Source organism: Ambystoma mexicanum, chromosome 8 (assembly GCF_040938575.1).
Source record: "Ambystoma mexicanum isolate Mex_15411 chromosome 8, UKY_AmexF1_1, whole genome shotgun sequence".
Classification (NCBI taxonomy): Eukaryota; Metazoa; Chordata; class Amphibia; order Caudata; family Ambystomatidae; genus Ambystoma; species Ambystoma mexicanum.
In genome coordinates, this window is record NC_090929.1 from 646770721 (window position 1) to 646787088 (window position 16368).

Sequence of the window (16368 nt, forward strand, 5' to 3'; positions counted from 1 at the left end):
ATTTCTTACCTGATTCCGGATTCATCGCATCTTCAAACCAGAGGAAAGACTTTGTTTTAAACGCGTCGCATTGCCAGCAGCAGCGCTGCGCCATACTCACCGTTCCACGCAGCATCTCTTCGATCCGACGCTATCTGCATCTTTACATCGCCGAATCCCGCCACCTAAGGGGGACAAGAAACAACAAGGTGAGCAGAGAGAACACACAGAGACAATTTCTTTAGCCGCCATATGCTTACCTGATTTTACCGCCGGAGGTATAATTCATCAGCACGCCACATCTTCTTTTGCCGCACCTGTAAGATAAGCAGAAAGCAGCAAGTTTAACCCTTGGCATTATTTACCAGACAGTGTTGGGTAACACAGACTTTTACCTGAGCGCTTTCAGCTCTCAATCTTCTTATTGGGTCAAAGCTGCAAGATAAAAGAGGAATTGGACAGGAGTGAATTCCAGACATTTTGAACTCTTACGAACTATATACTTACGGCTCTTCGCCAGGACCTTTTGGAGTCAGGATTCGTCTACAACTCTTCCAATATCTTCAGGCCAGTGAAGTAACTGGTCATCAACGCACCCCTGTGTGCTTCGCAGGATGGAGGGCTCATCCTTCAAGAATATAAGGTGAGATTGTTGAGAGGGCGCTTCAGAGGTGATTAGTGGGGAGTACAGTGGGGTGCTATCACTTGAATCCACAAGTGGCTAAATCCATCTCTCCACTTGTAGGAGAATATTTCTATATGTCAAGCTGACAAGATTAGGAGGGCAGATCCAGTCAGTCATCGCTGCACTACGCATCACGTGGGTGGAGGCCGCAGCAGTCCGGGTCCGACCGACGCCCCTGTGGGAGCCAGGTGAGCGTAACAAAGACTTCGAACACATCACAAATGTTAAATTTCAACAGTAAATATCTCTGTATACTTTGACTGTCAGGAAACGCCATCTGATATGCAGGTCTTTCATCTGTTATAGCCCAGAATTCAAAGTACAGGCCACTGTTCATTTTAGTAGCTAGATTATTAGCCAGATTCACCATGTATTGTTCTCTATCTAGACTATATATTTTCTTTTTCAATAACGATTTAATTTTGTTAATGGAGTATAATGGGCAGCTATCTTTAAAGTCTTCTGTCAATTGTTCAAATATTTCTTTCCATCTGTTGCAAAGAAAATAGCTGTGTTTCCCGTGAAAAATGAAAACAAAGCCCCTGGTTGATTTTTCAAGGATAAATTTGACAGGAGCTGTCATTCAAATGAGGCCCTCTGGTTCCTCTGAGACACAATGAATGATCCTGGGCATTGCAGGGCCTTTTTAATCACAGTGGTACATTAGAAATTGATGAATTTAGCACCAAGCAGCACTTTTAAGGTTGGGAAAGTGTGATTTTAAAGAGGCCTTTTGGATTTTTAGCACAATGATGCTGCCTCTTTCACTTCACTCCATGTTAAAGGTTGCAGAGCACACTGGCACATTTCTGCAGTGAGCACTCTGTTCCACACCACCTGAAATGTGTATGGCAGGGTGGCGCAGCCTTTCTCTGGTTGTTGTGGCGCAGCCTTTCTCTGGTTGTTACAAAAACGCAGTTCGAGATCTTGGCACGCACAGGAGTCAGCGCAGCTATTTTCTGCTGTTTGTTGCACCAATGCAGCAACGTGATGTAGCATAGCACAGCTGAGTGGGTCAAAATATCCCACAGATGGCTCCATAGATGCCCCGAGAAGAATTTAATCTGCAACTCTTTGATTCAGCAAAATCCTTAGGCTTCAATATTGACAGCATCCTCCACTTCCAGAAACACATAGCCAAGAAGGCCCAAACAGTCTGGCTCCAAATCTCCATCCAGCTTTTGCAAAATCAAACCCTTGATCCAGCTGCAGGACACATCGATGGGAGAAATGCCCTCCTGACAGGGCACTTATCCAATCCACTCACTTGGCTCCCTTAAAAGCAGTCCACCATGCTGCAGCACGTCTTATTACGGGTGCACAGAAATTTGACAGAATCACCCTCGTCCTTCCCGAACTACATGGGCTTCCTCTCCAAGCCAGGATACTGTACAGGACTGCATATATCATCTAGAAAGCAGTCACAAGTAGCACTACGCTCTACATATATGGTGGCACATGGTCCGAGCACAGCAAATCAGCCATCTGGCTCAAATCACAACTAGTCCGCAAAGAGAGGACCCGCAAACAATCCTTCTCTTGTCACACACCCACCCTCTGGAGCTCGATTCCAGTATCAACTCAGAATTCCCTCACAATTCTCACATTTCACAAATCTCTCAAAACGTGTGTTTTTCAACACCCCCTGACCATGAACTACTCCCAATGAATGCACAGAAAACAACTCGCAGTGCTGCGCTATTGTTAAAAAATGCCAGCCCAAACACTGGCTAGCTAAACCTTGTACAGCGCTCTGCTGCTCTCGAGCTATGTCTAGGCTTTAGACAATAAAATAAATAAGGCAAAAGGGACCCTGCATGAGAGGGTATTATGAAGCCAGGGTACTGGGAAGGGCTGAAAAAGACTTCACCTTGTAATAATCAAGTATATTCAATCTTTCTTGTAATTCAAGCGGTGGGATTAAAGATTGCGTATACAGGACATGTGACGGTAAGTTTAACTGCCATATGATCCGTCTAAAGATTGAACATATTGGTGTAGTTTGATTGAGAATTGGGCAGCTAACCTTTGTCTCTTATCGACTGGCCACTGTCACTGGAGCCTTTACTGGATTTTCACAGCTGTGCAATACACCAAGAAGTAAATTAGCACGTTACCTAGCAAGTATGCCCTTCTGCATGGGTAACCACATGTATTATTTATGTGTGACTATAACACTCTAAGCTGTGCTCTGCAACATGTTCTATAAGCACTGCAGCTCAGAAGTGTACACTGCTTCAGGTTGCTCAGCAGTGATGAATAGAATGAATGGCTGAAACTTGAGGCCAAAAACCAAATTATGAGCCCTGCAGTATCTGCTTGAGGCTTGTTGGCATTCATTTGTCATTCCAGGAGCAGTACTAGCAGAAGGATTGTTTCTGTTCTAAGGAATATCCAGTTGTGCTGCGTTACGCTACTGGGAATGGAAAAACATGTTCTTTCTTTAATTGCAATCAGGTGCCCCAGGCTTTTGGCTTTGTAGTATTTCATTACCCTGGGACAGTCTTATTTGAGAGTACTAATACATTCCATGCTGTGTGTTGTCTGTGGCCTTATCACTCACTGCCAAGACAGGAGTGGTGTGATGCATGTGCTGGCTGATCTGATATCTGGCCAATCTTTGGTGTGCCCCATTGCATGGCGTAATGGTGTTGTACCCAATGTGCTAGGTGAGCTGGATTGTGTCCCCTCTTCCAGGCCTTATATTTTGTGCCCTCTCTACTTGTGTTTAACTCTGATAGTGTACACTCTGCTTGATGTGATGGTATGTGCCCCCTCTTCTGTTCTAATAATCAGGTATCACATGCGCCAGGTCCAGTTCTCATGTATGTCCTTTAAGCCAGGCCATATTATGTTGCCCCACTGCTTGCAGTGATGCATGGTGCCCTCATTGCTTAACGTTGTGGTGCGTTTCTCCTCTGTTTTGGTGGGACGATGTGTGCCCCCAGCCTAGTTTGATGTGTTCCCCCTCTAGTTGTTTATGTTGTTTGTTCTCTCAGACTGTGTGTTGTTTTGCCACCTCAGATTGGGTTTATGTGGTGTGCCCCCTCTGCCTAGGTGTGACGCTCAGTGGCCTGTCAGACTGGACATGTTGCTATGCTGCTTGGTCTGTTTTTGTGTACCAATCTGGTTGGTGTTGGTGCTGTGTGTCCCGTCTACATAGTTTAACGTTATATACCCCTCTACTTATTGTGACGCTCAGAGCCCATTATCCTGGGTATGCTGGTGTGATGTGATCACCTTCTTCTTGATGTGATGTGTATCCGCTTACAAGGTTTGATGCTACTGTGTGTCTTATTTGCTTGATGTGATGTTGTATGGTCTAGTCTGCATTGTTTAAGAGTATGCTTTTTCATTTTACAGGTATTGTTACTGCTCTGACGTGGCCAGCTTCACTCCTTGCTGTTGCCAGTGTAATTGACAACCCCTGGAGTGTGTGCCTAAGCCGATCGGCCGAAGTTGGAAAACACCTGGCTCATATACTGCTCAGTCGGCAACAGGTAATGCACAGGGGGGATGTGCTCTGGTCAGTTTGTTGACTGCCTAAGTAAATTAGTGATTATGTGTGCAAGTATGTATGTGCATAATAAGAAAGCTCATTGAGTTATTGCCACTGCCACATAAATGTATATGAAAGAAGGGGGTAAAGGTTCCATTTCCAGCATGACCGACGCGACCATTCAAGCTTGTCATACTTCCATAGTTAATAAATGAGTAACAATAATGGATTACAAATTGTTGGGGGCATAGACACTCTGCAGAAAGTATTGTTTTGGGTAAGTACATTTAGTAATATTAATTTCTCAAACTTGTATTTGTGTATATGTACACACGGTGTGTCTTCTTAGTTTGTAGCGTGTTATGTTTCTCTCTTCTGGGATCTTCATCAATATTTGTAAACACTGAATCTCTCCTCCTCTGTAAAGGATGGTGGAACACTTTTTCCAGAGAGAAATCTTTTACATTTTGTAACCAGTTTAAATTATAAAAGCCTATCTAATTTCCTTTTGAATTTTCTCTATACGTGGATAACTGTTTACATCCAAAATCATATTGGTGAGGTTTAAAATCACCCCTGTCATTCATTTCCAATGGGGAAAAGTTAAAAAAACAGTGTGACAGGTACGATGTCACCTTGAACATAACATAACATGTCTGCCACTTAAACACCGACTGGGTCCCAGAAAATTCCCAACTCCAAGTTTAGCCATGTTTTTGGGGATTATGTATAAGGTTTGCAAAAATAAAAAGTAAATAACTCATACTGGAATGTCTCTCGCATTTCTCCTGGTGGATTTCTGAGGCCTCGCCACAGTCTCTGGTCAAAGTGTTTCTCTCTCTTGAGCATCGGCTTTTTTTGCTGGCGTCTTTGGGTAGTTTGACTATGGCAGGGAGACCTCCATCAGGGTTTTCCAAGCTTCAGCTACATTGAATTGTAAGTGGTCAAATGACTTTTTTTCTGAACCTCCTTGCCATTCATTTAGCTCCCTCTTATGCTGGGCTTATTTGGAGAGAGCGGAAAGGCTCATGCCACCATCTTGATTCCTTTGTATGTGCATCTGCAAAGGGAGCTGAGCAAATTGGAGCACTGCAGACCTGCTCACTTTCTCTTGGGTGCGCTGCAACATATATCAGCAAGAGAGTTTGTGAGAGCAAGTATTTGCTTTCCTTATTACATTTACTAGGTCTGCATCTAATGTCTGTAATGATTGTATCTTTCTAGCGCAGTCCTTGTGGACAGTAGAGTGATGTTCTGTGACAGCACTCTGTTTGGATTAAAAAGTTCTGATTCTCCAGGAGGTCTTTTAGTCATTTGAAAATCTCAGATACTTCACAACCGCTTAAAGGAACATTACCATGTGTTGTCAAGCTCTGAGACCTCCTGCCTCCCACACTGGGCATGATGTGGTTGGTCACACTGCCACCAGAACAGGCATAGGCACGGGTGGCATCATCTTGCCCAATTAGACCCCTTAGACATCCCAACCACCAGCTCAAGGGACAGGCAGCAGACTTTGTCACGTATCTCCCAACTCCATCAAGCTCTCTTCTGAGAGTTCCAGAAGGAAGCACCTTAAATAGTCTGCATTCCGTTTTAGGCAGCCCTCTCTGTATATTGCCATAAATATATAGGGTTGTACCGATAGTAACCACTACATAACTCAGGGATTGGTGTTGTTAGTACTTGAGAGCCATGTGAGGTGCACGATCCGTGACTAGGATCTATTTTCTCCCTGTGAAATATTATTAGCACCGAAAGCCCATTTGATGGTCAAACACACGATCATGCCTCAATTCTTTTCACTGGGGATGAGTTTTCTACCAATGAAAACAATTGGCTGCTCAATCACATTACACACTCAGGGCCCCAAAGCTCTATCCTAAAATCATCAGTCTGAAGCATAAAAGTCACTTTAAAATAAGGCTTAATGCGAAAGAGTGGATGACGAAAGGAGATTTTCACTCATCTGATAGCCTTTTCCACACCTTCGGTGCATTCGAATCAGTTGAACGTGAATCCCTTCAGTTATACGTAAGGGGTCCTGCGAGTGTTCAGAGGTTCAGAATATTCGGTCTATTGTAACATCAAACTCAAAAGCTTGCAGCTCCTCTTTGGTTCTTTGGCAGTGGAATCTTTTGTAGTGCCATTATCCTGGCCTCCCGTTGCTGTACCATTCCACAGTCGACTTGGAAGCTACTGTGTTTCACTACAGTTAGATCTAGGTGACAATATGCTGGGGTGGCTTTCAATCTAGCCTTCCTGATTCTCTCTCTCTAACAAGGCAGTGATGCTGCAAATATGTTTTTAGAGGATTTCACTGTGCAGCACAGGAGCATCATGATATGCTCTGGTGTAAGGCTGATTAGTGTGTGGGATTAAGTTCTTGACGAGTTGGAAAGTGGCTAGGGCTCAATGGAGCCAAAAAGGTAAAACTGTGATTTGAAAGTGCCGCATTGGCGTCACAAAGGGTGTCTTTTACAGTATTTAGGGGTCTGGTGAATTTTCCAATACTCCATAATTAGATCAAGGGTACGGAGGTACTTGGCTGTGCTGACACTCTCAAGCATCTCATAGATTATCGGCATCAGATAGGAATCACATCTTGAAATTTTGTTGACCTTTAGAAAGTCAGTGCTTGCAATTAAGAACAATGGGTGAAGATAAATGGCTCAGGAAGGGTTGATGATACCCAACCCTATTGTCCTTTGCACGTCCTCTTTCCATCTGGCTTCTGCAAGCCTCTAGAGGCTGATGTGGACCGCTGGGCCCCTGCAGGTTTTCTATTTGGTGAACGAACCCAGTTTGGGGGACACACCCAGTGTCTCTTTCACGCTTCTCCAAAAAGACATGGTTGATATGTTCAGATGTGGCTTCAGGTCCTTCGGTACCAACTTCTGCAGATTGGCAGCAGCCCTTGACACGTAGGGTAGCTTTAAATACCGGCCCTCAACTCAAGGTTGTCAGGGTCTTTCCATACTTTCAACCGTTTGATGTGGTAGATCTGGGAAGTCTTTTGATGATTCTCATGTTCGATGTGATAGTTCAAATCGCTGAGGCCCCGAGTAACTTGCAAAGGGACTTGCCATTTGCCAAGGAGTTTGTTCTTCATAGTGTAAAGGTGAACCAGAACATGATCGTTGACTCAGGCGAAACTGGCAGTCGTATAGCCATTTCTGTTTTTCCTGACTGGCCTGTATGTGCCGGTGTACCAAGTCTCCCAACAACCAAAGTCTTTCCTCAGTAAACTGGACAAATTGAGCAGTGTTCTGTTGCCTGCTTTCTTGACTCTCTCAACCTTTCTTGTGCATATCCAAATTGTGTTGGGGCTCTTGTCTGTAGACCAGCTTAAAAGGTGAAAATCCTGTGGAGCCATGGGGGTTCTTTCTCTCTGCAAATAGGGCCACTTGCAGAAGTTTGTCTCAGTTTCTGTTAACTTCATTGACCAGCATCCACAAGAGGATTTACAAGGTCTGATTGAATCTCTCCAATAAGCTATCTATTTGGGGCATATAAATGGAGGTCTAGAGTAACTCTGTTATGAGAAGGTTTTTAAGCTGTCATAAGTTTTGACATAAAGGTTAATCACTGATCCTGAAGCATTTCTCTAAGCAAACCCACCATAGTGAAATAAGTGACTAATGCTTAATGATTTTCTGTGCAGTGTTATTTTGCAAAGCAAATAAATACTTCAACATCCGGAATGTACCTATCCCCGCTGTGGAGGAATGAGAGGTCCTGTGATATCCATTCTCAGTCTTAAGAAAGGCCCATCACTAATCAGTAGGGGCTGCAGAGGGGCTCCTGCCACATCACTTTATCAGGTTTTCTGGCAAATAAAGCAAACATCACAATATTTCTTTGTATGCTGTTACATGCCATGCCAAAATAATATACTTTGGGTGTTGTCCTGCATCTTTGCAATGCCCGGATGTCCTGCTGACAAGTGTAAATATACCAACTCTAAAATAACTTTTCTAAAAATAGGAGGTGCTAGTAATTGAGCCAAAAGGAAGTCTGGGGTCTGTGGGTGGGTGTTTTGGTGTTTGTGGGACACCCCTGAGTCTGCCCCTCACTGGATTGGGCTGGACATATGTTTTGACCCAGTTGAGGTGAAAACTCGCCTGAGTGGGCCTACTGTGGGTGGGATGGCAAAAAGAAACCTTTATCCTTTGAGTAGGTAGGACATCTGTAACCTCTTAAGATTATGGTGGTAGGTGTATCTCACAAATAATTTGCACTCTGGGACCCTTCTCCTAGATTATTATTATTATAAGGGTATTTATTGAGCCTAGGACCTAGCTTCGGGAAACCGAGTGCTTTAAAATCATAGGGTAAAGAACACATTGAGGGAAGCGGAAAAAATAGGAGCGGGTAGCTAACAGGGGTGGGCGGGCAATTGGCAGCAAGGAATCTGCAAGCAATGAAGGGGGGGAGACAGTGGGGAGCGGATCCCTGAGTCTCGGTTAGGATGGGGAGTGCAGGGTGTGTGGACCTAGGTGTTAAGGAGGAGTCATTCCTTGAAGAGGAAGGTCTTCAGCTCTTTCCTGAACTGCATAAGTGATGGGGCAATTCTAATGTTGATGGGAAGGAGGTTCCAGAGTCTTGGAGTGTAGCCAGACAAGACCTGTCTTCTGGTTCTTTCCTTACTGCACCATCGTAATTGAAGTCTGCACATTGCCTTACTTCGGGTGGGCCGGAGGCCTCTGGAGATGCTTAGTTTCTCAGTGAGATAGCTTGGGGATGTCAGGATGACAGCCTTGTAGAAGGTGCAACAGTATTTGAAGATGATACAGGCTTGCAGTGCGAGCCAGTGCAGTTCGATGATGGCTGGGGTGGAAAAGTATGGGCTCCATGATTGAATATAAGACCTTTACTGTACTTGTACAATACCCATCCACTGCTCCAGCCCCCATATCAATCCCTTGCTTCACTGGAAACCCAGTTTGCTGCTGCCTTGTCATAGGTATCCTGCAGAAGTTCTTTCCTCATGCCAGTGGAAACTATGGCTCTGCCTCCTGAGCGGATGTCCAAATCTTTATTACTATAGAGAGCTTATGTTGTGGAATTAAGTGTATTGTTGGAGGTTAGCATTGCTGACCTTACAGTTATCACCACCCTTAAGGTGGTTACTGAGGTCATTGGTAGGCTTCTAGGCTGGCCTTTGTGCATCCCACTTCTGTCACCATTTGTCATGATGCTGACTATTCCCCATTAAAAGCTGCAGAGCCAGAAATGTAGCTTGGTCAGGTGTATTGGGCTTACCTACTAGGTTGGCCAAGAGGATATATAAATAACTCAATCTAGAATGTCTCTACACTCCTCCTGGTGGATTAGCAAGGAATCTCCCTGTAACTCAAATTCTCTGGGCAAAGTGATCTCTTGAACTTCCAGCTTCTTTGCTTCAATCTCTCAGGGTTTCAGGTCTGAAGCGGTAGTCGCCCACTGGTTCTGTGCCCAGCATTGAGTGTTAGTAAGTTGTAGAATTAGGCCAAGAGCTGTAAGCTACAAAGCGGGCACCTTATAATTTCTACTTACTTCTCGCTAGGTTTCTCAGTCACTCAGAATTCCATTTTTAGGGGTTCTGCTTACCCAATTTTTATATGGGCCCCCTACTCTTTTTGCTTTTCCCCTTTTGCGTTTTATGTTTTCTGGTTTATTTTGTTGGTCAGAGGGTCTCCTGCTGAAGCCTCCCTGCTCCCGTCACAATTACACTGTTTTATGGTAGCCCATATGGCGTGCTTACCTAGCCCTTCATTTTGACCCTAGGTTGATATCACCCTACATTGGTATGGAGTAGGCTGGCAGTGCTGTACTTTAGTTTTGTGTTCACCTGGGGTGCAAGCTGACACTATTAGTAGTCCACTATACCTTTGTGGTAGCCATTGTTTTTTTTTTGGTCCTGCTCTTGGCCTTTTTTTTTCGAGGTCTTTTTTCGTTTTGGAAAACCATGTTCAATGGCCAATGTGCACACATGGGCTCTTTATGAGCTCAGACCTGCACTGTCTGTATTGGTTTGAACAGCTCTAGCTCAGTCCACATTCCTAAGTCAGCAATACACCTCCTATGCAGTGTCGGATTGGTCCCTCAGCCTTTTGGTCGTGGCTGGGCAAAATCGTCCCTGGGGAGTGGGGGCCGGTTTCTGGCCATGCTTGAACCGGTTTGGTAAAAAAAAAATGAGAGAAAAAAAAATATTTTTTCACATTCTTTTTTTTTCCTTCAAAAAGCCTTTCATCCTTCTTAGGTCGATAAATGAGTACCAACACAGGTTGGGTGATATTGTATGCATATTTGTTCTATAAAAAAGAGCTTAAACGTAAGTGCTATACAATAACATATCATTTGGCCTTGGACATCTGCTTGGATTCACAGTAATTTAGTGTACTTGGGGACAATGCTATTTGATGCCACTTACTGTTTTGTGAAGGGGTGAAAGGTTGTGTTTCATCGCTTCCCCGGATGTCACTTTGGGGTGGGGTCAAATTACATCACTTCCTGGTGATGTCATCAGAGGTCAAGGGTCGTGAGGCAAGGGGTGGGCCACTTTTTTGAGGCGAGGGGTGGGCAACTTCTTTTTGGATGCCCGGGCCTACTTCTTTTCCCAGTCCGACTCTGCTCCTATGAGAGTGTATCTGAGTCTTTAGTGTTTTTGTTTAGGTCAGCCTAATTTGCTGCCCACCAAAACCTTTGTTTAAGGTCCCGGTTTGTGATTGGAGGGCTGGCTTTTGGCCAGCTCATGAGTGTAAGGGTATATATGAGAGAAATCTAACCCTGCTTCAGTTTTTCTAGTTCTGTCGGCCTCTGAAGGTTTACTTAACTGCTGCAGCCATTTTCAATCCATTGCTGTATTTTAAGAACCATTTATGACCATACTGGCTGGAACCTCCTACTCTCCTGTTTTTGGGCCTGCAGCCTGCATGGCAACATGGAATCTGCTTTAGTCTCCTTTCCATTTTCTGCTTCAGATATCTAAGCTTGCCGAAGACTTCTCCCAAATGTAACTATTTCAGCTCCTGTCTTTTCATTCTGATGGCATGATTCATATCCTCCCCATGTCCTCCACCTCACCCTACATTCATCGAGTGCCACCTACTCTTCTTTGAAACACTTCTAACATACTTTTCCTCTGGGCTCCTTCCTCTATAAGTAGGCCCCTTATTGTAGCTTTCGAGCCTTCCCAAAATATGCTGCCCCTCCCATCTCCTGTGTCATTTTCCCAAAAGAAGGCTTCAGTCTCCTCCCTGAACTCATTCACAAAAAGTGTGTCTCTCTGTAAATAATCTTGCATATCCACACTTGGTGGAACACTAATCAGATTTCCTATGTCCATGCTTGCAAGAACCATTTTATGATCAGTCCAGGCTACTTCGCACATAACGCACTTGGTCACTCGTGTCCCTCCACCTCTAGAATGTGGTGAATCCTTGTACAGGTACCATGCAGGAGCAAAAAGAACGAGTATTCCCTTAATCCCGGATTCTTAATTTACACCAGGAAGTGTTTCAAGTGTCGGGCATTTCCCACATCTCATTCCCTGCCTCCTAAGTGCTAATTTATCCCATTCCAGATCCACATACAAGTTAACCCCAACCCCACCCCACTTCCAGCACTGACCCGAGGGCCTCATTCACAAATGCGAACTATCCTTGGTTGGGCATATAGATTGAGGCTACGGTCTGTTTTAGGTTGTCTATGCAACCTTTAATTCTCCCCATCATCTCTTCAGTTTTCTTTGTACCTCCTCGACTTCAAACCTCCAAGTGTTTCTCAATACAATCCCGACCCCTCATTTCTATCCTTCCACGAAGCCCAAAACTTGTTCCCTGCCCCAACGTAGTATTTTATCCTCCTTACCTTTTTCATATCTTTGGAGAAAAGGGATGTCTAAGTTGTGTTTATTAAATTCACGCACAAGGAGTGATCTTTTGGTCTGGAAGTTCAGCCTCTTTACATTTAATATGGAAAATCCTTAATATCCCCGGGCCTCTTGCTCTTCTTCGTTCCATCATCCCACCTCCCCACGCGGATCCCATAACATTCCCCTCACACCTGAATGGATTCTCTGGATAAAGGTATTCATTTGCGTAAAGCTCATATAGCAATGATCCAGGTCGACCTCTCTCTACCGCACAACTTCCCCCTTGCCTAACCCCCCAGAATGCAATTCAACCATTTTCCCGTAACTATTACTATAAACTGAGATGCCTAAACTTCCTCGGGCCACCAGGAAAAGTCATCCCCTTGCCCCCATTTCTCTGGGCCGGAGCTTCGATTTCCCCTTTCCACCTAAACCCTGCTAAGCTCAAATCGTCACCCCCCCATACATCCTTCAGCCACCTTCCCTTTAAAGCTATGTTGTGCGGTTCCATTGATTATAACCACTGCATCACAATGAAAAGTCACTCAACCCTTTCAAGAAGGGGGCATGTTCATTTAACTGAACTTCTGAGCCCCTTGGACCTTCCCTGCATCACAATGCCCCTTTTTCTTTCCTCCTGGGACTGACCATCGCCCCTTTGAGCTGTTCCTGAAGTTTCCTTTCTCGCCTCTTTGACGTACGTGAAGGCTCAATTTGCTTCATCACCATTTGTGATCCTAAAATCTTCTCACTTGACTCAACCACTACTGACCTGGGGTCCCTTGCTGACCACCTTCCGCTGTGGGCCCTGTCAATGGCCACCTCCTTGTCTCCTGCTTTTCAGAATAGCGGTTAACTATTCCCTTTACCTTCCGCTCCACCTTTAGCTGGGATTTTCCTGGTGAGTCCTTCAGCCAAAGGATTTTCAGGTGGTTTCTCCTTTCGCTGTTTTCTATGCCATTTCCTCTCAGTCATGTTTTCTTCCTCATTTCCAGATCATTCATTCTAGCATCAAATCTTGATTCCACATTGTCCGCGTTCAGTTGGTTGTTTTCCAGCCCTCCAGCCTGTCCTCAACATTCGTGATTCTACCCTTTAGCTCCAACACTGACTGGATTTCAGACCTCAGGGCCCTAATTTCATGTAGACTGTTGAGAATGTCCCTTTAGGTCACCCCTCCATCGCTCTCTTCCCTCATCTCAGTTTTTCCATCCTGGGTGTGGGACCATTGGTTGTACAGTACTGTTGGAGCGTCTCAATCCCCTGTTGCATGGAGCAAGGAGCCCTTTCCTTTATAAGGGCCACTGGGTATCCACGTGCCTCCGGGGATAATGTCTGGAATGTTTTCATTTCTGGGGGGGTACTTGTGAGACGCTCCAGCCCCCTGGTGTTATGTCTAGTGGGGCTGCTTAGTCCACCCTCTTATCTCAGGGCCTCCACAGGCGTTCCCACAAAAATACCTTATCTCCTCCACCCTTGTCGGGTGCTATAGAACCGAGGTTCCCATTCCTCTCTCAATGCCCCCTCTGCTCTGCTCCTTTTTCAATTAGATTCACACCAGGGACTGTACACTGCACAATCCTTGTCACATACCTCCTCGGTGGTTAGGCCCTCTCCTCTACCAGCAGATGTCATCTGGGTAACCACCAAGTTGTCTCCTACCCTCTCTGCTGCAGCATATCTATGCATCTCTGATTGCGCAGACATGTGGCAACAGTGCACCGTTTGTCTTTCAGGAAGCAGTATGCTTCGCTGGATGTCGCTCCGCTCTCTGTGTGCTCCGCTGTGCCACTTCCTTTCACAACACACGCCTCCAGGGAGTTGAGGGGGAATCGGAGCCCACAGATCAGAATTTCAGGGGGAGTTGCACAGATTTATGTAGTTATACAGCTGGCTGGTGGTGCCAGAGCTCCTTCTCCTTCTCACATGGCCATCTTGGTCCATGCCCCCTGCTGGTCTCCCGCTATCTCAGTTTTTAAGTGATCCTCTGAGCAGGGCTCGTTCTTCATGATCCCCACAATTATGCAATTTGTACGAGGATCGTGCAATCAGTTTCTCTCACGTCAATTTTGTGGTTACAGTGTGGGATTTGAATTTGGTGTTAACATTTCTTATAGGTGCTCTCTTTGAGCCCCTATTTTCTTGTTCTCTTAGAGTGCTCACCCTTGAGGTGATCATACTTGTGGCCATCACTGCTAGACAGGCGAGTGAACTCCAGGCGTTATCTGTTAAACCTCCCTATTTAGTTTTCTCCAAAGAGAAAGTGCCTGAGAGTGAGACCTTCCTCCTGGTCTCTGAATTCTACCTTTATTAAAAAATCTAGCTACCTGTGTATGACCCCTCCCCATGCATCCAAGGCAGAGGAGCAATCCCATCAGCCGGTCCCTCAGCTACTATGTCTCTCAGACATGGGACGTCAGGAAAGATGACCGGCTTTTGTGGGTTATGCTGGTGCCCGTGCAGGCATTCCTATGACTAAACAGATCATGTGAAGGTGGATCATTCTCTGCATTTCGGAATGCCATAATCTGGCGGGTAAGGATGTGCCTGAGGGTCTCAGAGCCCATTCTATCAGATGATTGGCTGTCACCTCTGCCCTGCATAGAGGTGGTCCCTGTTCTGGATATTTGCCAGGTGGCTACATGGGCTTTGCTGCACACGTTCGCCAAACATTATTGCCTGGGTTCCCAGCCAGGGCAGGATGCTCGTTTTGGTGGAGATTTTTGGTATATGGTGGTGCCCTTGCTTTTGTCCTTCCCCCCAGATGCACCCAGAGCCTATCATAGATGAGGAATCTGATAGGGGAAAGAATCCATTAGAAGAACAAATTACTTACCTTGCAGTATATTATTTCTGATGGATGTTGGCGGATAGCCAGTACACTGTTGTCACGCCGTGATACCTAAGGGTTTGGGCGTGTAATCAAATGCAATAAATAAAATTAAAATAAAAACGGTTAGTTCTGCAGTTCCTCAACATCAAAGTGCTAGGGGGAAAAGGGTGTTACTTAGGTCACAGGTACCGTTCCTCGGTATATACCTTGCCTTACATCATGTCCGGCACAGGGCGTGTAGAAGCTTCAGGCAGAGCCGACTCATAGCCGTTCTGTGTCCCATGGGGCAGAACATTTTCTGAAGATCAGCCGTACTGAGGATGGGATTATCATAGATGAAGAATCTGTGGGAGGAACATCCATCAGAAAGAACATTACTGGAAGGTAAGTAATTTGTTCTTTACCTGGTAGTCAAAACTATTGGAATGTTCTCACTTCATGCAGTCTACATCAGGTTTACTGCAAATCATGGATAGCTTTATTTCCAGTCTGAGCAGTGGTAGTGAGGTGTAAGGGGGTGGGCTGGGAAGAGTGTAATGAGATTCTTTTGACCATTGAAACCGTGGTTCGTATTCTTGTTACCGGACAGAGTTTTAGACTTTTGAGAACTAAGAAACTCGCCTTGTACCGATGTTTAGCGTCAACTGTGATATTTCAGATACAAACTCTTTTTTTCTTGTATGTTACCATGCACCAACTGTGCCAGAAAGGATATTGTCACTGCCTTTATTTGCTGTATGAAACATTACATTGCCTAAAGTTCTACATTATATTTTTAAATGTGAACTTAGTTTCCCCACGGCTTCCACTCTCTACTGACTATATAATTTCTTTCGTAGGGGAAGAGGCCTGTTACCCTAGTCGGCTTCAGCCTGGGAGCGAGAGTGATCTATTTCTGTTTGCAGGAGATGGCTCGGGAGAAAGGTAGGGTCATGGCGTCCTTCAACATTAGATGTGTCACCTGATCTTAGATGTGGTCCAGTGGTGCAATGTCACGAGGATGTGGGATGCAGTAGTGCATTAGGAGTGCTAGGAACACTGTGTCAGCCAAACAAACAGTCCAGTTTTTTCAAACAAAAAACAACACAGTACTGTTCAGAGATGATACCTTTATTAGCCTAACGCCATATTTCGAGGGGATTGTGTCCTCCGACGTATTCCACATCTATGACAGTAATCACAGATGTGCAATACGTCGGAGGAACATCCCATCGAACGAACGTTACCAGGTAAGAAAGTAACTTGTTCTTTGCTCTGATAGCTTTTTAGACCACATGGGTCTCTACCTCAGCCTGAGGAATCTATCATTTCTGGAAGTTCCTGTGTAGTTTTTTGATTTTTAGTTTTAAAAAAACAGCCTGCACTTCAAAAAGACCATGATGAATATGTTGTTAATGTCTTTCTTTACTAATTTACAATGTTCTGTAAAGTGCCACTTGCCACAAAAGCAATTTATCAGTTAGGATATAGAACATGCTTTATACACAAGAACTGGTAATGAAGGGAAATCATGT

General features: G+C 44.9%; 1 protein-coding gene across 2 annotated transcripts in view; it reads left to right on the plus strand.

The window, feature by feature from the left end:
- Positions 1-16368, plus strand: part of TMCO4 (transmembrane and coiled-coil domains 4) — a 1142020-nt gene that overhangs the window by 813659 nt on the left and 311993 nt on the right. For both annotated transcript variants that reach the window (XM_069610379.1, XM_069610380.1), the window contains 2 exons: positions 4028-4164; positions 15694-15778. In XM_069610379.1, the coding sequence (XP_069466480.1) occupies positions 4028-4164; positions 15694-15778 (222 nt within the window). The remainder of the gene's footprint in view (positions 1-4027; positions 4165-15693; positions 15779-16368) is intronic.